At 35.5% G+C, this 19,125-nt stretch overlaps 1 protein-coding gene across 2 annotated transcripts; it reads right to left on the bottom strand.

Moving 5' to 3' along the window:
• Positions 1–1,264: 1,264 nt before the first annotated feature.
• LOC121756163 (SNARE-interacting protein KEULE-like) lies at positions 1,265–16,479 on the bottom strand. 2 transcript variants are annotated; one of them, XM_042151635.1, is made up of 21 exons: positions 16,114–16,479; positions 11,946–12,004; positions 10,901–10,982; positions 9,764–9,842; positions 9,453–9,503; positions 9,186–9,282; positions 9,037–9,069; positions 8,651–8,776; positions 8,379–8,570; positions 8,203–8,286; positions 8,024–8,122; positions 7,864–7,937; positions 6,826–6,922; positions 5,931–6,056; positions 5,748–5,843; positions 3,300–3,419; positions 3,145–3,219; positions 2,367–2,563; positions 2,076–2,166; positions 1,920–2,009; positions 1,265–1,551 (listed from the first exon to the last, which is right to left on the bottom strand). In XM_042151635.1, exons 1-21 carry the CDS (start codon positions 16,184–16,186, stop codon positions 1,498–1,500), a joined length of 1,995 nt encoding a protein of 664 aa, XP_042007569.1. In that variant the 5' UTR covers positions 16,187–16,479; the 3' UTR covers positions 1,265–1,497. The 2 variants fall into 2 exon arrangements, with proteins under 2 accessions (XP_042007569.1, XP_042007570.1); XM_042151636.1 differs by lacking the exons at positions 11,946–12,004; positions 16,114–16,479 and having other exon boundaries at positions 10,867–10,961.
• Between the last annotated feature and the right edge of the window lie 2,646 nt (positions 16,480–19,125).

Genomic DNA, 19,125 nt, shown 5'->3' with positions numbered 1-19,125 from the left:
TTCGTCCCATAATAGATGTCACACATTCCTTTTTAGTTTGTCCCACAAAAGATGTCACACTTTCTTTTATGGAAAAGGCTCCCTCTCACATTAATATAAATATACTATTTTTTCTCTCCATCTAACACACAAAACATCTCCTAAAATTCCGTGCCATTTTTCAAGTGTGCCATCTATTATGGGACGGAGGGAGTACTAATTTATTATCATCACTCTATAATAAATTATGATAAAAATTAAAAATTTTAATACTGGCACAAAACTTAATATAATGTTGTTTTGTAAGTTAAATGAAGAGAGAATAAAGTTTGAGTGAGAAAAAATAGATATGGTGTTATTTTCATTTTAAGAAATATTTTATCTTTAGTGGAATAACCTAAAATTTGGGAAAAAAGTTTCAATAGGAGAGAAAGTACATGTTCAAACTACTATTTAAGATCTCATCGGGGTAATATTCCCCAATTCATATAGTAATTCTTATCTAATTATCTACTTATAATGCATTTAGTAAAAGGCATGTGTGGAATTGAACAACCTAGATATATTCGTTTTGTCCCATAAAAATGTATGTATTTAAAATAGCACGAAAATTAATGCACAATTAATAAAATGGGAGAGAGGGTAAAACGCGTGGTTAAAGTACTAATGGATAGTTGGACCCACAATATATTAGTGTTTAATGAGTTAACAAAATGTCTAGTGGTATTGTTGTAAATAAATTGATGTACACGGATAATGAGTCGGGGATAACTTGGAAATACTCATATTTTTATGGGACGAACGAAAACGAATAGGAAAAGCGCACATATTTTTATAAACAGGATATATCCTATTGCCATCCCTTAAAAATATAAACTACTATTTTCATTTTACCTTATTCATACAATTATGCAGCTTTGATTTTAGAAAACATGTTTTTCTTTCTCTCTAATAATGTAGAACTAATTCTCCACTAATAATACTTCAATCATTTTTTTTTTTATCTTTCTTACTTTTACTTTACTAATTATGCATATTACTTGCAACTACGATCACTCAATCAACAATTCAGCCAAAGAATTTGGGTGACTCATATTTGGGGGATGAAACAAATAAAACAGCCAGAACAAACACTGGTTTTGGCTCTCTACGTATATATTGATCGATGTTCCACGTGCACTACCTCCTATATTTTTAGGGAGATAAAGATTTCTATGAGAATTATGTGGCGCAAGAACACATGCATGGTGGAGATGTGAGCAAATAATCAGCTAGAGAAAGATACTGACATGCAAAGGCAATAACAAACTGGAAAAAAAAAACAACTCGGGGGCCAAAAGAAAGTATAGTTACAGTGTCACACACCACAGATTTCCAAATAAATTACAACACATCTGCCACACAGCCATTTTGTACACGGTGAGAAGAAAATAGAAGGATAGTGGAACGCGGCATGATACTTTGTTGTATGATCACAATTGCTTAAATTGCATATCCAGCTTCACCAGCCGTAAATATCTAGATCTCGAGGTCGTCCAATGACAACTCATTTGCATTCAACAACTTTAGCTTCTGTAAAAGAGAAAGAATCACACTATAAGCTCCACACGATCACTGTACTAGTTCACAACATTTAAGCGAACCCAAGAATCTGAGCACGTGATGGAGATTAGGTCACATTTCCTGTGTCTGTCAATGTTTGTTTTTAATGGATGTAAAAGCAAAGCATATGCCGAAACAAAGTCATTAGTAAATACATAATTAGTTAAATCTCCTGCTCCTAAAACAGAAATCATGCCAGCCACTCTAAACGAATCATCTCAGAATCAGATGCCAGACTAGAGTCGTTGCCTCAAAATTCAATGCACCTTCTGGATGAAGGCAATAACACAAAATAAAGGAGATGATATACGTAAACAGGAAAGAATGAAGTCTTTTACCGTAATAAATTGTGGGGGATCATCGAGACTTGATGATCCTAGAACAATTTCTCTTTGCAATTTTGCTGATAATTTATGACAAGCTCGTAACTGCAGAGAAACATATGTCAAAAACAAAATATATATAGAGAGAGAGAGCAAAAAATCGTATATTACCTCAGAACGTGTTGCCCCACCTACAATAAAGACAAAAATCCGCTGACCCATCTTCTTGAAATCACTAGAGGCGTGCCTTAAAATTGAATCACTAAACGAAACAAATAAATTAAGACACAATCACTTCAGGGTGAAATGACGGAAAGCAACATGTAGATTACATGGAAAAAAATAAGTTAAAAGACTAAAAGTCCAAGCTTGTTGAACTTAAAAGGATAGCACTAGACATTTTTCAAAGACCACGAGAGATAAGTTGAGAGTCAATTAACAAACACAAGACTCCAAGTATACCTTGCATAACCATCATCAGAGTTCCGTGGACGAGCCCATGTTGCTGTTCTTCTTGATCTCTTTGAAAAAGGTGTTGGGATGTCACCTGACCTTATTGCTGCACTCTGAGAGGATCCATGAATAGTAGGACTAGGTTCATTCATACAAGGATAATCGTTCCTAGGTAGTTCGCCTTTACTAAGTTTTTCAACAAGCTCCTGCAAGGGGAACCAGTTAGTCAGACAATATGTTTACACTAGACTTCATATGTACTCCAACAAGTATTACCACTAGTTTTCATCACAAGACACCTTATAATGTAAACACAAACAAAACCCTAAAGTGAAAATTTCACGGGATGAATGGGTCTATAACATGATCAACTTTGTCGAAATTTTTAATTCAGCCACCAGATCATGTCAGGGTCAAGTCATTGTTTCTGTATGAGAAAAAGAAATCAATCATTCATGGTCCTGGGCTATAGTACATATACTGTTCAAAATGTTATTCAAAATTTATACCAATTAAACATATTAGTATCAGACAAGTAAATTCAAAATCCATCTCACAAGCAGTTTGCTATAACTCTTGGTGGAGTTTTTAAGCTCATTCAGTAGCATTACATCTGCTGAGGCAAATTTTCACGGTAACAGAATGTTACCCGTTCTACCAATAGCCGCGGCGCGGCTTAAGGGTGATATTCATATCTCTATGTGAGCTTCGAGTGCATTGCTCATCCAAGAGCCAGAGCTACCATACATCTCCTGATCTTCCCAACTTTACAGAGTCATAAAATTACCTCTATAATGGGGTAAAAACGTGATAATTGCCATGCCACTTCTCCAGGTCTGTCTTTTCGTGCAGCATGCTTCTTCTGAAAACAAGGAAAAATGAAAATTAACCACACTATCAGATGCATGGCTACTACAGAACAATCACTTTTCTATTCACTACCTTGTGGACATCAAACTTAAGAGAAAATGGTACACTTGAGCTCTTTTTCGGATCTGATGAAGATTCAAGCAATCTCATATTATAAATCGCAGTCGCATCATCTGGTGGTAGTCTAGCCAGCTGCATTTTATGTAGCATGATATCAGTTTTCATATTAAAGGTTTACCAGATTGCTTAATGGCTGCAGCCACAAGAACCACCTCAAGGAAGGTATATTATAGAGTTAAAAATATACAGCTGCTTATTCAGTAATTGAAGGCTTAGCTAAATAATTAAAAATGTAAAATCATCATACATCAAAACATATTAAGCCTAGATTCAAATCCTCATCAACCTAAACATAGTCATCCCATTCTCATCATTATCACCGACATCAGCGAAACAAATCCTTCTCCCTTTAAATCTATATTCCCAACATGTTCTCACTGATTCTATATTCCCAACATGTTAATTATAATAATAGTATATTAGAAAATTTATGATTGAAAATCTAAATATATTATAAAAAAGAAAGTAGAACTGAAACTGAATCAATAAGCCAGCGCAGCACTAGGGGGGGGGGAGGCAACTCCCGGGGGGGATAGATAGGGAAGTAGTAGGGTTGGCGTTCAAATGCGTACTGCGCAGGATATCTGAAAACATATTAAAACCCTATTTCCCTACTTCAATTGTGCAAAGCAGATCGGTTTTAGCAAATGGGTCAGATTTTGGGGAAACTGGCTGGGTCATTTGGGCATGGTTTAGGGTTAATTCCATAAATGCTATGGCAGCCGCCATCAAAATCTGCCACAAGTCAACATTGAAAAGGCGTTTTTTTCAAAATCCCGTCACGGAGAAGTGCCATGGCAGCATTTTAAAAACATTGGTTTTCCAACAGTTGAATCAAGGTGAACAAAAACTAGGTCTCTCAAAGTAACAGCATGATTTATCAAGACTAATTCTTGATCTTTCAGGTGTGGAGATATTCTTTGAGGCAGTAGCTGATTGATGGTTGTATCATGACTTCAGGTTAAAATCATAAAAATATTATGGAAGATATCACATTGTCAAGGTTAAAATTGAACAGTATTAGTGGAAATTGCCATTTTTAGCAAACTAGAAAAGCTATATGCATATTTAGTCATCCACATATAAAAGTGAACTTTTTAGCCCTTTTTGTCATCCACATATGAAATGTGAACTTTTTAGCCCTTTTTGGCTCAATGTCTAAAAGATCCTTATTAAGAAATACTCCCTCCGTCCCCAAAAAATATACTTCCTCCGTCCCAATAAATATGAAACGTTTGTTTTTCAGCACGAGAATTTATGTAGTGTTGTTTTGTGAGTTAAAAAGAGAGAGTAAAGTGAGAGAGAGGGAAAAGTAGAGATAAAGTTATTTCTATTTTAGGAAACGGTTCATTTTTAATAGGACAACTCAAGAAGGAAAGCATTTCATTTTTAATGGGACAGAGGGAGTACTAGTTTTACCATTTTGGGCCGTCCAATGTCTAAATATGGAAAGTTTTTCAACAAATAATAATCCTACACATCATTTGTAATGTGGACCCCACAATCCACTAACACTCATTCCACTACCATTTTCCTCTCTCTTAATCTTTTCTCATCTCTCACTTACTTTACCAATTGCACATAAAACCCGTGCCATTTACAAGTTTGTCAATTTTTGGGGGGGCGGAGGGAGTATCAAATAGTAATCTTTGGTTCGAAAGGCAAATTGTGCTGCCAGTGCTCGTCCCTGGGACCCTAGGGTTACCAGACTTCTTTTTTCAAGTCAAGAGAACGTATGCTTATGTAGAAAACATGCAATATTTCTCATGCAAATATGAACACAACCGTGACCGATATTATTTAAACATGACCGCGGATATGCTTAATTTAATCATGAGAGCATAAACTCAATCGAACATGTTATCCATGTAAATGTGAACATCGTCTTTAACATATCATCCCAATAATGCTAGTGTCTTTGGTGAATATAGTTTACAAAAAAAATTTGGGAGCTGCCGAGTTGCATAAGGGGAGGGTTTTACACAAGTCTGGTGGGTGTGGTCACTGGTCATGTTTATATAAGGGGCAGGTTGGGGGTGAGGGTATTATACAAGGGTGGATCAGGTGGCAGAAATACTTTCAAACGAGGGGTGCTTATTGAACAGTAGGAGGGACAGGAATTTACATGATTTGGTATGGGGAAGCGTCTATATAAGTGTTTACATAATTTATGCAGTACTGTTTTGGGGGTTAGATTGACTAAACAAAGGGTATATATGGTAAGGGAACAAAAATCATATTCTGAAAAAATAGTGAACATAATCCTATCATCATCTAAAAGTTTATGTTTTTTAGCACAGTTAGAATAACCATATGGTATTAACAACTACATCCACAAGGTTATGAGGTCACGTCATGGACCCTGGACTGTTAAAAATAAAATTCAAACTTAGCACTAACCTCCATTAGTTTTGAGATTTTATCATCGTCAAACTTTTCAGGATATACGGCAGCATAAATCATCAATAATCGCAATTTATATTCCCGTGATATATCCTGCCAACAATTGAACATTTTAAATAACATCCGTCACCGGCATATAAGCTTCTACCCTTTTACAGCACAAAGGAAAACGCAACTCACCTCTTTTGCTCTAAGAAAATTAATAATATCCTTGGTTCCTGCATCTCCAAAAACAAGATCCTGCTCTAGTTGACCAACATCTTTAAGCCCAGATTCCCTGATAAGTTTGTTAATTTTTCCTGCAATCTGAAGAAACACATAAGACACTAGTCAGCCCAGAAATAAATATAGAGTTTGATATTTGGAGTTAATTTACAGATCTGCTGCTTACATTTATTCAACAATATTCTTTAATACTCAAGTGGTACATATTATATAAATTTAATAAACAATCATAATTTTAGAGTTCATAAAAAGAGTCTAGCTAGAATTACTACATCTATATATCAACTGATGGATTCACAAACATTATAATATTTAAAAGTTATAATATGATACGATATCTTAACTCAAGCTTTCGGTAATTTATTGCTTCTCCAAGACCCTAATTACAATTTTTTCTATTTGTTAAGATTCAAAGTGCAATCAAAACGAGCAAACATATGCCATTTAGTTTTAACCAGTATTAGCAACAGTCTGCCACAGTTATATTTACATGCAGACTTGAGTGACAAACAAACAAAAATGATGAAATATATAGCATTACTCTAGTTCAAGATAAATGTGGAGAAAAGTGAGTGTAAAAAGTTAGTGGAATGTGGATCCCACATTTATATATTAGTTTTATAATAGAATGCGAGTGTAATGAGTAATGGAAAGTGGTGTCCATTTACCAAAAATGGAAAAAGCAAAGTGGACAACATTTCGCGGATGGACCGAAATTGCAAAAGTGGACAGCATTTCGCAGACGGAGTGAGTAATATCTTAGAAGATGGTTAGAAAACATCACTTGTGTGACAACATGGTCAAGTAAAAGCATTAAAAATGTTTCAGCCAGGAATACACTAAAACTCACATCAACATGGAGGGAGAGCTTTTCAATTTGTTCACTATATTGAGGCAAAGCTTGAACCATCTTTTGCAAGTCCCGCGTTGACAATTCACCACCAGATCTGCATATTTAATGTACACAATAGATACACATATACCATGACTAGCAGGACACATGTTTATATATCATTGCTACAATACAGAAGCATGAAAAAGTGAGGCAGGGACTTTTGGAATTATTAGGGATTTTAGGTATATCTAAATATATCCATATAACTGAACGTGTACTCCGTGAAACGAAGACCCCACAGATGAAATTTTGTTAAGACTTCGCCGTTCCAAATTAATAATCATAATCATACTTCACTTTTTATACTTGGATAGTTCAAAATCTCATAGCAGCATTATGTACTGCTACACGTTGATACAACTTTAAATAGAAAAACAGAGATATGCAAAACCTCAGCTCTTTAACCCAACCAAAAGATCCAAGACAATTTAATCCAAATTCAAAACAAGAAGGAAAGAGCAGGGATGGTCTAACAAGGTAACCGAGGCTAATAGTTACACTTGAAATAAGACTACACCATTGAAAATCTGCCATGTAAAAATAGCATATTTAATGTTAAATCCTAGCTAATAAACTGTACTATAACAATAGCTTTTGATATTATGCATTTAAGGGATTGTTTAGTTTGCTTGACATGATATAAGCTAAGAGAACATAAATTTTATAACTATGTTTTTAGCTTACAAGGATCTTTTTCTTGACAAAACAAGGAAGCTAAACAAACCCTAAATAGCCACTCAGACCAAAATATACTTATATTTAAATGGTCGGCAGAAACATAATAGGTTACAAGTATCTTGTAAACTAGTAAGATACCTAATGGAGTATATTTTAATTACAAGTTGAGAGATTAATTATCTAACTCCGCAAAAATCATATTGTCTAATCTAAGACTATTTAAATATTATGTCTGATCTAAGACTATTTTAAATGTTGGCATAGGTTCGATCCACCAAATTTTTGAGGAACCAACCAAAGTATATATCAACCAACCTTGAACCATGAATTTGTGCAGCCTTATTTTTCGATACGAAGTTTGTCATTTTCTCATGCAGCCGCTCACTTGCCTGATAATTGATTGAAGTAAATATAGCAATTGAGTCAAATCTCAGCAAAATATCAATAAATACATAGGAGGATTCTCCATACGTACATCGGCTATATGTGCATGTCGGAGCTCTAACCAGATAGGGTCATGATCCTCCAAAAGAACCTCCTTCTTCTCAGGGCGACCACCAGTCTGGCTTGGAACCTGACCATTATGATTACATAACATGGCTGAGGAACTTCAAATTTTAATCAAGCTGTCTGGTAAGATCTCAGAGACACTACCTCATGGATGTATTTATTTCCGTCCATATTTAGTAAATCATGGCACATGGCATCATATGTCCATTCATGTATAACTGGAGCAATCTGAACATGAAATACAAGTATATTATACAATAAAAAATACAGAGGAAATCTCGAGTATTTGAAATAGTGGGCATGGAATTGATACTACATACCTGGTCTACTGATCTATCTAAGATAAGCAGCTCGCATGTCTCCATTTGGGGAAAGTTAGGAAGGTTGGCTTTATATTTCATCAGATTATTCCAAACAGAAGCAGCAAGTTTTGTAGGAATTAGATCACGGAAAGTAGTCATTGTAGTGGGGTCGAGGGACTTAGCTGCACGGTAACGGACATATGGAAACTCCTGCCATATCACAATAAAATAGAGGTCTTCAATCTGAAATTGCTAACGCTATAGGACAATTTAAGGTTCAGATAACGTACCCTCAAAGAAGCAAGTACTGTAGCTATTCGTGTCCCCATCACATTCAAACATGCATCACCTTTGCGAGAGCTTTCTTCGTCCCCGAAGAGATCCTCAAGTGCTCTCTCATTGTCAGTGATGAAACCCTGAAGTATTAGGCAATTGCCAAATGAACCATTGCATTTTTTTGTTGAAGTTCACACCATGCAGCAGGAACATTTTTAAAATACATGGATCTGAGTTGTCCGTGGTCACCGTCTCATATAGCATGACTTAATTTTACATCTTAGTTTGTCAAGCCATTCAACTAAATCTGAATGAGTTTTTTTCTTGTGAACGGTAAAGGGATTATGAGAATGCTACATACAAGAACTTCCACATAAAAGTCTAAAAGGATTATATATACCTGGCTATCTATGGCGAAATATTCCAAGTTCATCTGTACATTTCAGATTCAAAATAAGAATAAATACTAGATCTCCCTTTAGTACAAATGTACAATATGTGTGGACATAGAGAGAGAGAAAAGAAAGAGAAGGAAGAAAATTGAGTAACCTCTCTTAAAGCACCAATGCGAGGTAAAACACTTCCATCCTTCTTTATTTGGGCAACCAATTCTCGGGAAACAGGTGAACTGAAGAAGACAAAGGCCCTAAAGGCAGAAAAAAGATAAAAGTAGATGAAACAAAGAGATGATGAGACCAATTATTTTCCATAACAATAGCCGCATATAACTCGGGAAATGTGACTATGTGAGTTACAACTATTCCATAAAATTGTAGAGGAACACCTGCGAAAGAAAGAATAAAACATTTGACATACTTTTTGTACAATGGCGTTCTTCCAGACATATCAGACAGGAAGCTAACAATGCTGCACGATCAAGAAAATGAAAGATAAGGGCAAGAATGTGAAGCACATAAAGAATGAAGAAGAAGAAATTTGTAAACTAAATTTATCTAGAAGAAATTTGTAAGCAAAAACATTAAAACTATTCAGATGACTTCCTTCATTAGAGTCCAGTAACTTTCATGTAATGAGTCTCTTGTACAAATTATTCTGCAAGCCTTATAGCCTTACTATCAGGATGATATCAAAACCAAAGTCAGATGATAAAAATGTGAACTACATACTTTTCTTTGGTTGGTTGGATAAAATATATCCCATCCATGGATGGCAAAGGTTGTCTTCGTTTGTGTATATCTTCCACCACTGCAATAGGTCAGAGAACATCGTTACTCCTCTATCTCAATAAATAACTGCATCTTTTTGTATCATGGTGAATCTTCCCCACGCATGACTCATGCAAAAGATAATGTTAGGTTGCCTTTTGTTCCGCAAAAATAATGAAGCAGTTAATTGCAATTGGAAATCAATCAAATACACCTGTTTCTTCTTTCCTAAAATTAAAGTTAAAGATCCTAAAATTAAAGTTAAAGATTGTACTAGACATGGAGTCCAGACAAACTAACTCATAATGCTTCCACCAGCTTATATAGTACTAATAAATACAAACTGCATGGGCCAACAGATCAGCATAAATCCGGAGCTTTTCTATTAGTCTAAGCATACAGGTAATACATCAGACAATGTTTTCAGAGCAATACATATGATGACGTTCTTATGAATAGATATTGAATGCACAAATTGGAGCAACTAAATAAGCTGTGAGGATGGCAACTAAATCGAAAATAGACAAGTAGCCTACTAAAATTGCTAGCATGAAGTGGCATTTAGTACCTAAAATATTTAGTAAGCCATTTATATTAAAAAGAATATGGATTTAGAGCCATTGCTTTCATTAGATAGTACGTTTCAACAGGTTGTGATCTGTGAATTTCATAATCTAATCAATATTTATATTCACTATCTTTCAGATGAGAGTTGAGTAGTTGACAAAATAACTGTTCATATTATTGAGTAGAGTGATAATCAAACCTTCCAATCACTAAATCTTATTATTTTTGTTGTTGTTGTTGTTCTTAATGTTTTTGTTCTCGTTGTTGTTAGATTATTAAATTATCAAATATCAATTATTGTTCTCACACACAACCTGAACACTGAGGGTACAAGCATATTATTTGAAACATTTGGCAAGTAACTTACAAGCAGTTACATAAATAACTCCACCATAAACAATACCAGAAAGCTCATGTATAAATATATGATCATGGCATAGATTTAGAGAGCAACAAAAAGCAAGCAATAGTATTGGGTGTGAAAAGAAGAAAGATACAATTTTTCTCTGAGACTGGCCTTCTATTTCTTACATGAAACTCCTTCCTCTGTGATATCTGCCATCTTGCATGCGTAAGACATTATTCTAACTGTAAGCTTGTCCATAATGAGTACCTACATGTCAAGGTATTAGAACAGGGAGGTGATAGAACATAGAAATAGAGGGATTAAAGGGCATCACATAATAGATCAAAGGAAAATCAAAACCCAAAATATGTTATCTATCTACAACAAAATTTGATTACAATTTGTGCCTGATGGTTATTTTACAAATGTCAAACAGGACTTTGTGCTTCTCCTCGTAATATATATACTTGGTAGATTACTATTTTCTGCACTAGAGTTAGAGATAATGGCACAGTAAAACCAACACATCTCAAGAGATTATGTATTAAACTGGATCGGGTAAGTTAAAGTTTCATCCAAGGTGATTGGGGCTGAATGATTTCAGTTAAAAGAGCTATTTGCCAACAAAATTTTACCAATAATAGACAAGAGGCATATGAGGGGGAAAAAAGGTTTGTGCATAAAACAGAAAGGCAAAAATCATTAATAGACTTGTAATTATAAAATATATTGACCATTGGAAAGAAAAGGTTTAAATAAATGAGAACTCTAATAACAATTTAACTACAGAAACCATTGTTCTACACCACCGCCTCAATTGGATTTGCTATCGTAACATGCCTATTACTTTACTTTATTTTCTTCCCTATGCTTTCAACATACCACGCACCCTCTATTGCATAATTTTCTTTGTTCATTTTTTCTCCCGGTATTATGGGATACTTGTATTTAGTATGACATATTGGTACCAAAATGCGTATTTATTCTGGACAAATTATTCCCTCAAATGGAGCTCAATCAGTCTGGTGTACTTCACACATACATATAAAAAATTTTGGAAGATTCTTGAGATTTTGGTAAGAAAAAAACTTGAGCCTCAGACATCATACATTTACACAACATGCAATGGATTGATGGAGGAGAGAAGTCCTAGCAATCCTCCAACCCAATCACCCACACCTAGATCTAATTAACTTTCTGAGTGTAAGAGAAATATATATTCTTTTCTACCTTCCAACTCGACTTGGAGTCCCCTGTTTTGGTTGATCGGAGCATTTCATATAACAATCCTGCATATGGGATTGCAGAAATTAGCAATTATAGAGAAATTACAGAGGACATAAAATATATAAATGTAGCTGGCTAATCCTTTTAAATAATAATCCCCACTAAGAAAGATTTGCATAGAACAAACTAAGACCCACACCAAGGCATCAGCAAGCATACATCAGTCATAAAAAACTGATAAAAGAGATTAGAAAAATTAACATTGCTGGACCAGAAAATATGAACTAGAAAATCATCTGATATTGTACCAGTAGAATAAAACTGATACAGAAAGCTCAATGATAGTCCTTAATGTATGCATCAACAGATGTTATATCTGTATGAAGATTCAGATCCTATCAAATCAGTGGTTTCATAACAGGACTTTTAGCAATCAACTGTTTCTAGAAGTAGATAGTATACAAAAAATTAAAACTGATACAGACTGAAGCTCCAGAAGCTTTTAAACTTCTGGTGTTTAGAGATATCCTTTAATCGATGCATCAAGCCATCAACAGGCGTGGAAAAAGTAGGGCAATTAAATTGGCTTATCTTAATAGTGGTGTTTTAATGGTAATTTTATAGCATCAACAGCTTCTGCAAGAGATTAGTAGAAAAAATATTATACATGTTGAAGCTAAGAAGCTATTCGAGCCCTGGTGCTCAATTCTGCAATATATGCATCAACAGACACTAAAAAATATAAGGAGACTCAGTTTGCCTTTTACAGGTGTTGTTTTATCTTGAAAAAGCTTTTCAAGTTCTGGTGCTCAATGATATTCTATATTAATGCATAACATTAAGAAATATAAGAGTCAATTGTGCTATCTTATTAGTTAGTTATTTAGTTTATTCAGGATTTCTTTAACATTAAAAAGTTTGCACAATTAATAAAAGAGTGAAACCTGTAACTAAAGCATATAAACATAACTAAAGCCTATAAACAAATCAAACTGTCAAGATAGCACAAATATGTCTGAAAAGTAGTCAAGTGAAGGCATGCATTTCTGCTTTATTTCCAAAAAAGGATGGTCATTTTCTCTCTTTAAAAAAAATTGAGATCGGCACATATTCTAAAAACATACAAGCATATCTTAGTGAGTGACTCGGAAAGGCCTCTCCTGTCAATGTTTTTTTTTCAGAGAAAGGTGCTTTTCTAATATATACTAGTTATGCTACAAGAAAGATCATGATCTACCATATTAGTTGATATCCATGCCTTTCATAATCAATTTACACATTCTTTCTGATACGAGCATATTCATAAATTATCCCCATATCTATATTATTTAGTTGGTTATTGATTTACCATATCTTTTCATATTTATTAGGATTATTTTCTTGTTCCTTAAGTTATGGTATCCACTATTATAAACAGTGGACATTGTTATTCATTTCGATCATTCAAGAAATATTAAATTATCTTATTTTCCTTTTATCGTATTTTACTTTCTTTTGCAATCCTAAATCTTGGTTTGATCGACAGGCAAAGCTCCGGCGACTACCGTTTATCCTCTGCGACGCCGGAAACTTGTTAAGAGAAATCATCTCTTAACAATTGGTGCTTTCATTTCGTGCTCATCCTCCATCTTCTATCATCTTCATCCTTCATCCATGAATCCCAATGAGGAAATCATTTTGTCTTCACTATGTGACCGGATAATGGCTTTCTGCAACAGATTAAACAAGAGATTGGACAAGCTTGATGAACAACAACACGCCCATCATCAATACGACCTCCCTCAGCCTGTGCAGCCATTCCATCCCTACCCGCAACCACCGCTGCCCTACACGTTGCCGCAGGTAAACCCAAATTCTTGTTGGGACGCACCATGGGCGCACCTACCCACTGCGCCGCTGCAATATCCGGCACCGTTACAAACCCCTACTTCGACAACCAGCCACAACCCTACTTCCACGACACTAACCCATACATGCAGCCGACGTCCCAGACCTACATCGATCCATGGCAGCAGGAGCAGCTCGTCTACAGACCGCCGCCGCAACACTACTTCCACACTCAGCCGCCGCCGTCACACGACTACCACCAGCCGCTACAACTTTCCTCCCAGCAGCCCTACCCCACCAAAATTACCCGCAAGTGCCTCCTCCAAAAACCTACCAGCCGCCGCCGCCGCCGTTGATTCCTTATTGTGATCGAGTTGAGGAAGGCTTTGCTGATTCTACCAAGAAGATTCCCGATTCTTCTGTTGGTTTTGGAGGAGTTGAAAAGGTTGAGAAGATGGAGAAGTCCAGTCCGGATTCTACGCGCAAAGAGAAACCGGTTCAAGGTTGCATCGAGATTCAGTGCTCGCGACAATTGAATGCTTCTCGAATCAAGATTCTCCAAGCCCAGATTGGTTTGGGTAGTTCCGTTGTGGACAACGCATCGCTAAAATTATTGAGTGATTCATTTCATGTCAGGGATGTCGCAAGTATGAATCATCGATCAACATCGCTCGACGCCGATGCACGATTGATCCCTCCGCAAAACAACACGCCGTGTTTGGGCATTCATAGACGCCTTGACAAGCTCCAAATTGATCGATTACTTAATCAAGTTCAAATTGAGGAGGAAGAGGCATTGTTGGATGGCGAAAGAGATGATGGATCGAAGCTCCTATGCGTCATGGACTTTGATAATTCTCCACTTGATTATATTTCAACTATATGGAAAAGCAGTGAATGGAGAGGATGCAAAGGGGACTTGCCTGAGTCAAATGGATATTTATATGTTGAGTCCAATAGTGGAATGAATCAACATAGCACATCGATTGGGATTGTTGTGGCTATGGCTGCCTACACCAATGCAATTCTAGCCCATTTTGTGAAGTCGGTGGAACGCGATGTTCTTGCTAAGCTGCTTGACGAGAGGATCATAGGCGTTCGCCATGCTTCGTGGTTTCCACCTTGAGGAAAGGTGAATTTTAACCGTGGGGGAGTTGATACGAGCATATTCATGAATTATCCCCATATCTATATTATTTAGTTGGTTATTGATTTACCATATCTTTTCATATTTATTAGGATTATTTTCTTGTTCCTTAAGTTATGGTATCCACTATTATAAATAGGGACTTTATTATTCATTTCGATCATTCAAGAAATATCAAATTATCTTATTTTCCTTTTATCGTATTTTACTTTCTTTTGCAATCCTAAATCTTGGTTTGATCGACGGGCAAAGCTCCCGCGACTACTGTTTATCCCTCCGCCGATCGCCTCTGCGACGCCGGAAACTTGTTAAGAGAAATCATCTCTTAACACTTTCTGTGTTCTGATCCTAGAAGAGTATTGAAAAAGAAATGAAAATTGATGTACTAAATATATCCTTTTTGAGCAGATAATGATTTTGAGTAACTGCCCTGCTGACATCAAAACTCCATCAATATATTAGTAAAGTCTCAATAAATAATCTAATGGTAGGCACAACTCTATTCTAAAAGCTACGAACTAATTTTGGACCCGCATTACTTCTCAAGGTATCATCATGGTCAAGAGTGCTGACATTGCAAGACGGACACTGCCAATGATAAAGCATAGGTATAGCATATTATTAAGATCCTAACTCATTTGTTAGAGCATTATGGTCGCATGACTTGCATACTCAAATTTGAACATGATAATTAACAATAGACGCATGCTAAGACTGTTTACTAGAAGTATCACAGAGCAATTTCTAGTGGTAACTAACTGTAAACAACCACTTGTTCTTAAATCAACTCAAAGGAACTTTGGTGCCCTTAGCACTCTTGACACAAAAAATAAAACAGAACTATAAGAGTATAATCTTAGAAAATATATCCAATTAGTACTTGAAACCAGGACGCGGTTTTCTTTAATCGATCGGAATCCTTTTCTAAGCCTCAAATCCAACACCAGTTTTAGCCACTCAGATAATTCAATAGCTGCTACACGATCACTAAATTCAAATCAAAGTATACAAGTACATCAAGTCATACACAGAAACAAAGGTAACAATAGAATCACGGAGAGAAAACTGAAATAATTCTCGCGAGGTATCAGTGTCACTCAACCCAATCACATGCACAAACCAGCTGATTTCAACACACTCTCTGGATATACATATATGTCGCAGAAAAGAGGCACATCAATTGTAAAATTGACTAACTGTCGCGGCTGATTTGGCGGAAATTCTTGTACTCGCTCCCCAGCGACGCTGTATCGGAATCAGACATCGACATGGCAAATCGATTGTAATTTGTAGCGGCGTGACTTTTTTCCTTGTGCAAGGGATCAATCAAAGCCCAGAAAAAACGTTGTTGATCCTGATTTCTGGTGAATTGGATTGTAGAGAGAGAGGTTTTAAGGGAAGATAAAGGAAGGCAGCAATAGCATATAAATTCGGGTTTTGCGTGGGTTTGACTATTCGCCTCCAATTGATGAATTTTGCTGATCGGTGAAGTACACGGTTGGAATTGGAGTTGCAATTGGAATTGCAGTTGCAATTGGAATCGATAAAACGAAGTAATCTATATGAAATTGAATTTGAAGAATTTATGCGCACATTATACACACTATACACAAAATACGCATTCAAATACACTTTACACAAAATATATATAGCATATATAAATACACACTCTACATACGCTATACACAAAATATAAATGCTATACACATTACATACGCACTATACCCAAAATACACACATTCCACGCCCTATACATAAAGTACACACAATGCACACACTACACAAACGAAACACACTCCACACATTGCACTTTCTACACATACTCTATACACAAAATAAACACACTACATATATACTATACACAAAATGCACAAGCTACACACATTGCACACACACTACACACTATTCATATACTGAAATTTCAAATTTGGTTTGGTTTTTCAGTTTTTCGGTTTGGTTCAATTTAAACTCTTTATTATCAGTGTGTGTAGTATTTGTAGTGTATGAAGTATGTGAAATTTGTGTAGTGTGTGAAATGTGTGTAGTATGTGAAGTGTGTGTAGTGTGTGAAATGTGTGTAGTGTGTGTGAAATGTGTGTAGTGTGTGAAATGTGTGAAGTGTTTGTTATGATATATAGAGAAACTATGTAATTTTATTACTATTTGGAATTTCAATTTTCCGCTTTTAATATGCAATTCAAATTGTGGAATTAAAAGATTTTGAATTGTAGTAAATGAATAAAGTCTAATTTTTGTCCCCCTACATTTGTCCTCTTGTTATGACCCTTTTTCGCCACATTTACGACATGTGTAGTTAGACATGATTGCACTCCTAGACATCTTCTTCACTCCATGTTATAACTCACATATTTTCACCTTTGTTGTATTCGCCTTTTTGTTGTTTATTTCCCTTCTCTCTTCGAATGTTTTTTACCTTGCTCCATTTGGACTCCATGGAAGTTTAATGATTCAACTTAGTCGGGACATATCAAAAAGGAATACAACTCTACTTAGTTGGGACGGAAGGAGTAATAGGATCCTATATTCCACCAACTCATTTAACTGACATCTTATTTAAATCTAATATATATAAGTGAGATTCATATTCCACTAACTTTTTACTATCCATTTTTCTTAACATTTCTTAAAAACCGTGGGCCAAAAAATTGGACTTCTAATGGCGAAAAGAGAATATGCTTTTAGTTCTGCACAACTTTTGAATTTATTAATAAATATAAGAATTAAGAAAATTATAACTTTTAATTTGAGGTTTTGACTTTGGATGTATTTCTAACATCAAAGTAACTTATGTGTTATAAAACATGATTCTTTAGAAAAGATTTGTAATAGATAACACATTGGTGCATTCCTTTGCTAGGAATAATTTTTTTTAAAAAAAACATCAATCTATCATTATTTCATTCTATATGGAAATAATTTCATGCACAACACACACACAAGGATATCAGTCGGTCCAACATGTTCAAGTTTGATCCCATGTTATTGGATTTGGGTTAATATCGGGATAAACCTATGGGACTTGGGGCTAATTTCGCGACAACCCTTGTGGGTTATTCAGTTCAGAATCATTCGAGTTGTGATATTTGTAGGCTATAAATTTTCAATCATAAACCTAGCAAATTGTCAAACTATTCAGGTAACACATTGGATTCAAGTTGAATTAACATTCCTACATACATGCATACAAAATTATGTGAATTATATATAGTGTATGTATCATGTGTGTGCAATGCGTGTACTATACAAAATTATGTGAATTATATATAGTGTATGTATCATGTGTGTGCAATGCGTGTACTGTGTGCGCGCGCGCATTGTGTGTTGTGTAGTTAGTGTGGTTATGTGGGTAGTGTGTAGTATATGTGTATGTTGTGTGTAGTATGTAGCGTGTAGTGTGTGTAATATTTTGTGTGTTAGTGCAATGTGTGGACTCTGTATACAATCTTATTCCATTTCATTCATATATTATATAGTTACCAAGTATTGGGATGAAATCAATCAATGATCAATAATTGCATTCTTTTTATATATATTGTGCCTACCAAGCACAAGGAGATAATGAAATCTTCATTTCATTCAAATCTTCATTTCATTCTCACTTCAGTCATCCCCTCTTTATCCCATCGTACAAACAATGACTTAAGGAGTCATTTGGCTATTAAATTTCGGCCAGATTGCAATTATTATCTGCACGAAACCTTGTGTTTGGTTACTTATGTATGTTATATGTCGGCCCGGTGTTAGAAGCAAGGCTTGCACTGTTCACGTTATTTTCAGCATCGCATATTTTGATGCATTTATTAGCTAGCATCGAACGTCGTATTTGATAAACTCCTTTTTATCCAAATTTCCCTTCCTCATTTTTTCATTTTGAATTTGAGCACAACTCAAAGACAAACCTTCGTCTCACAACAAGGCATCGTAGAAGAATGATGCACATTATCGGGCGACGAAATTTTCATCAAAGAGAACCGATTGTTGTCGCGCAAGGTAATTTCATGATTTTAACGTATATTGTGCATATGTAGATGTATTTGTTGGATTTGGTGGAGTCATTTGTCGAATCTAGTTATGAAAAATTGATCTTGTGTGGGTATTGATAAGGCTCATTTCATGCATTGGTTTAAGGGTAAAGTGTACTCTACTTGATCGGTTTATCGCGCAAAGCAAGTGTTAAATGTGCAGGAA

The sequence above is a fragment of the Salvia splendens genome, chromosome 11 (assembly GCF_004379255.2).
Source record: "Salvia splendens isolate huo1 chromosome 11, SspV2, whole genome shotgun sequence".
Lineage (NCBI taxonomy): Eukaryota > Viridiplantae > Streptophyta > Magnoliopsida > Lamiales > Lamiaceae > Salvia > Salvia splendens.
This window is presented reverse-complemented; position numbering and strand designations above follow the sequence as displayed.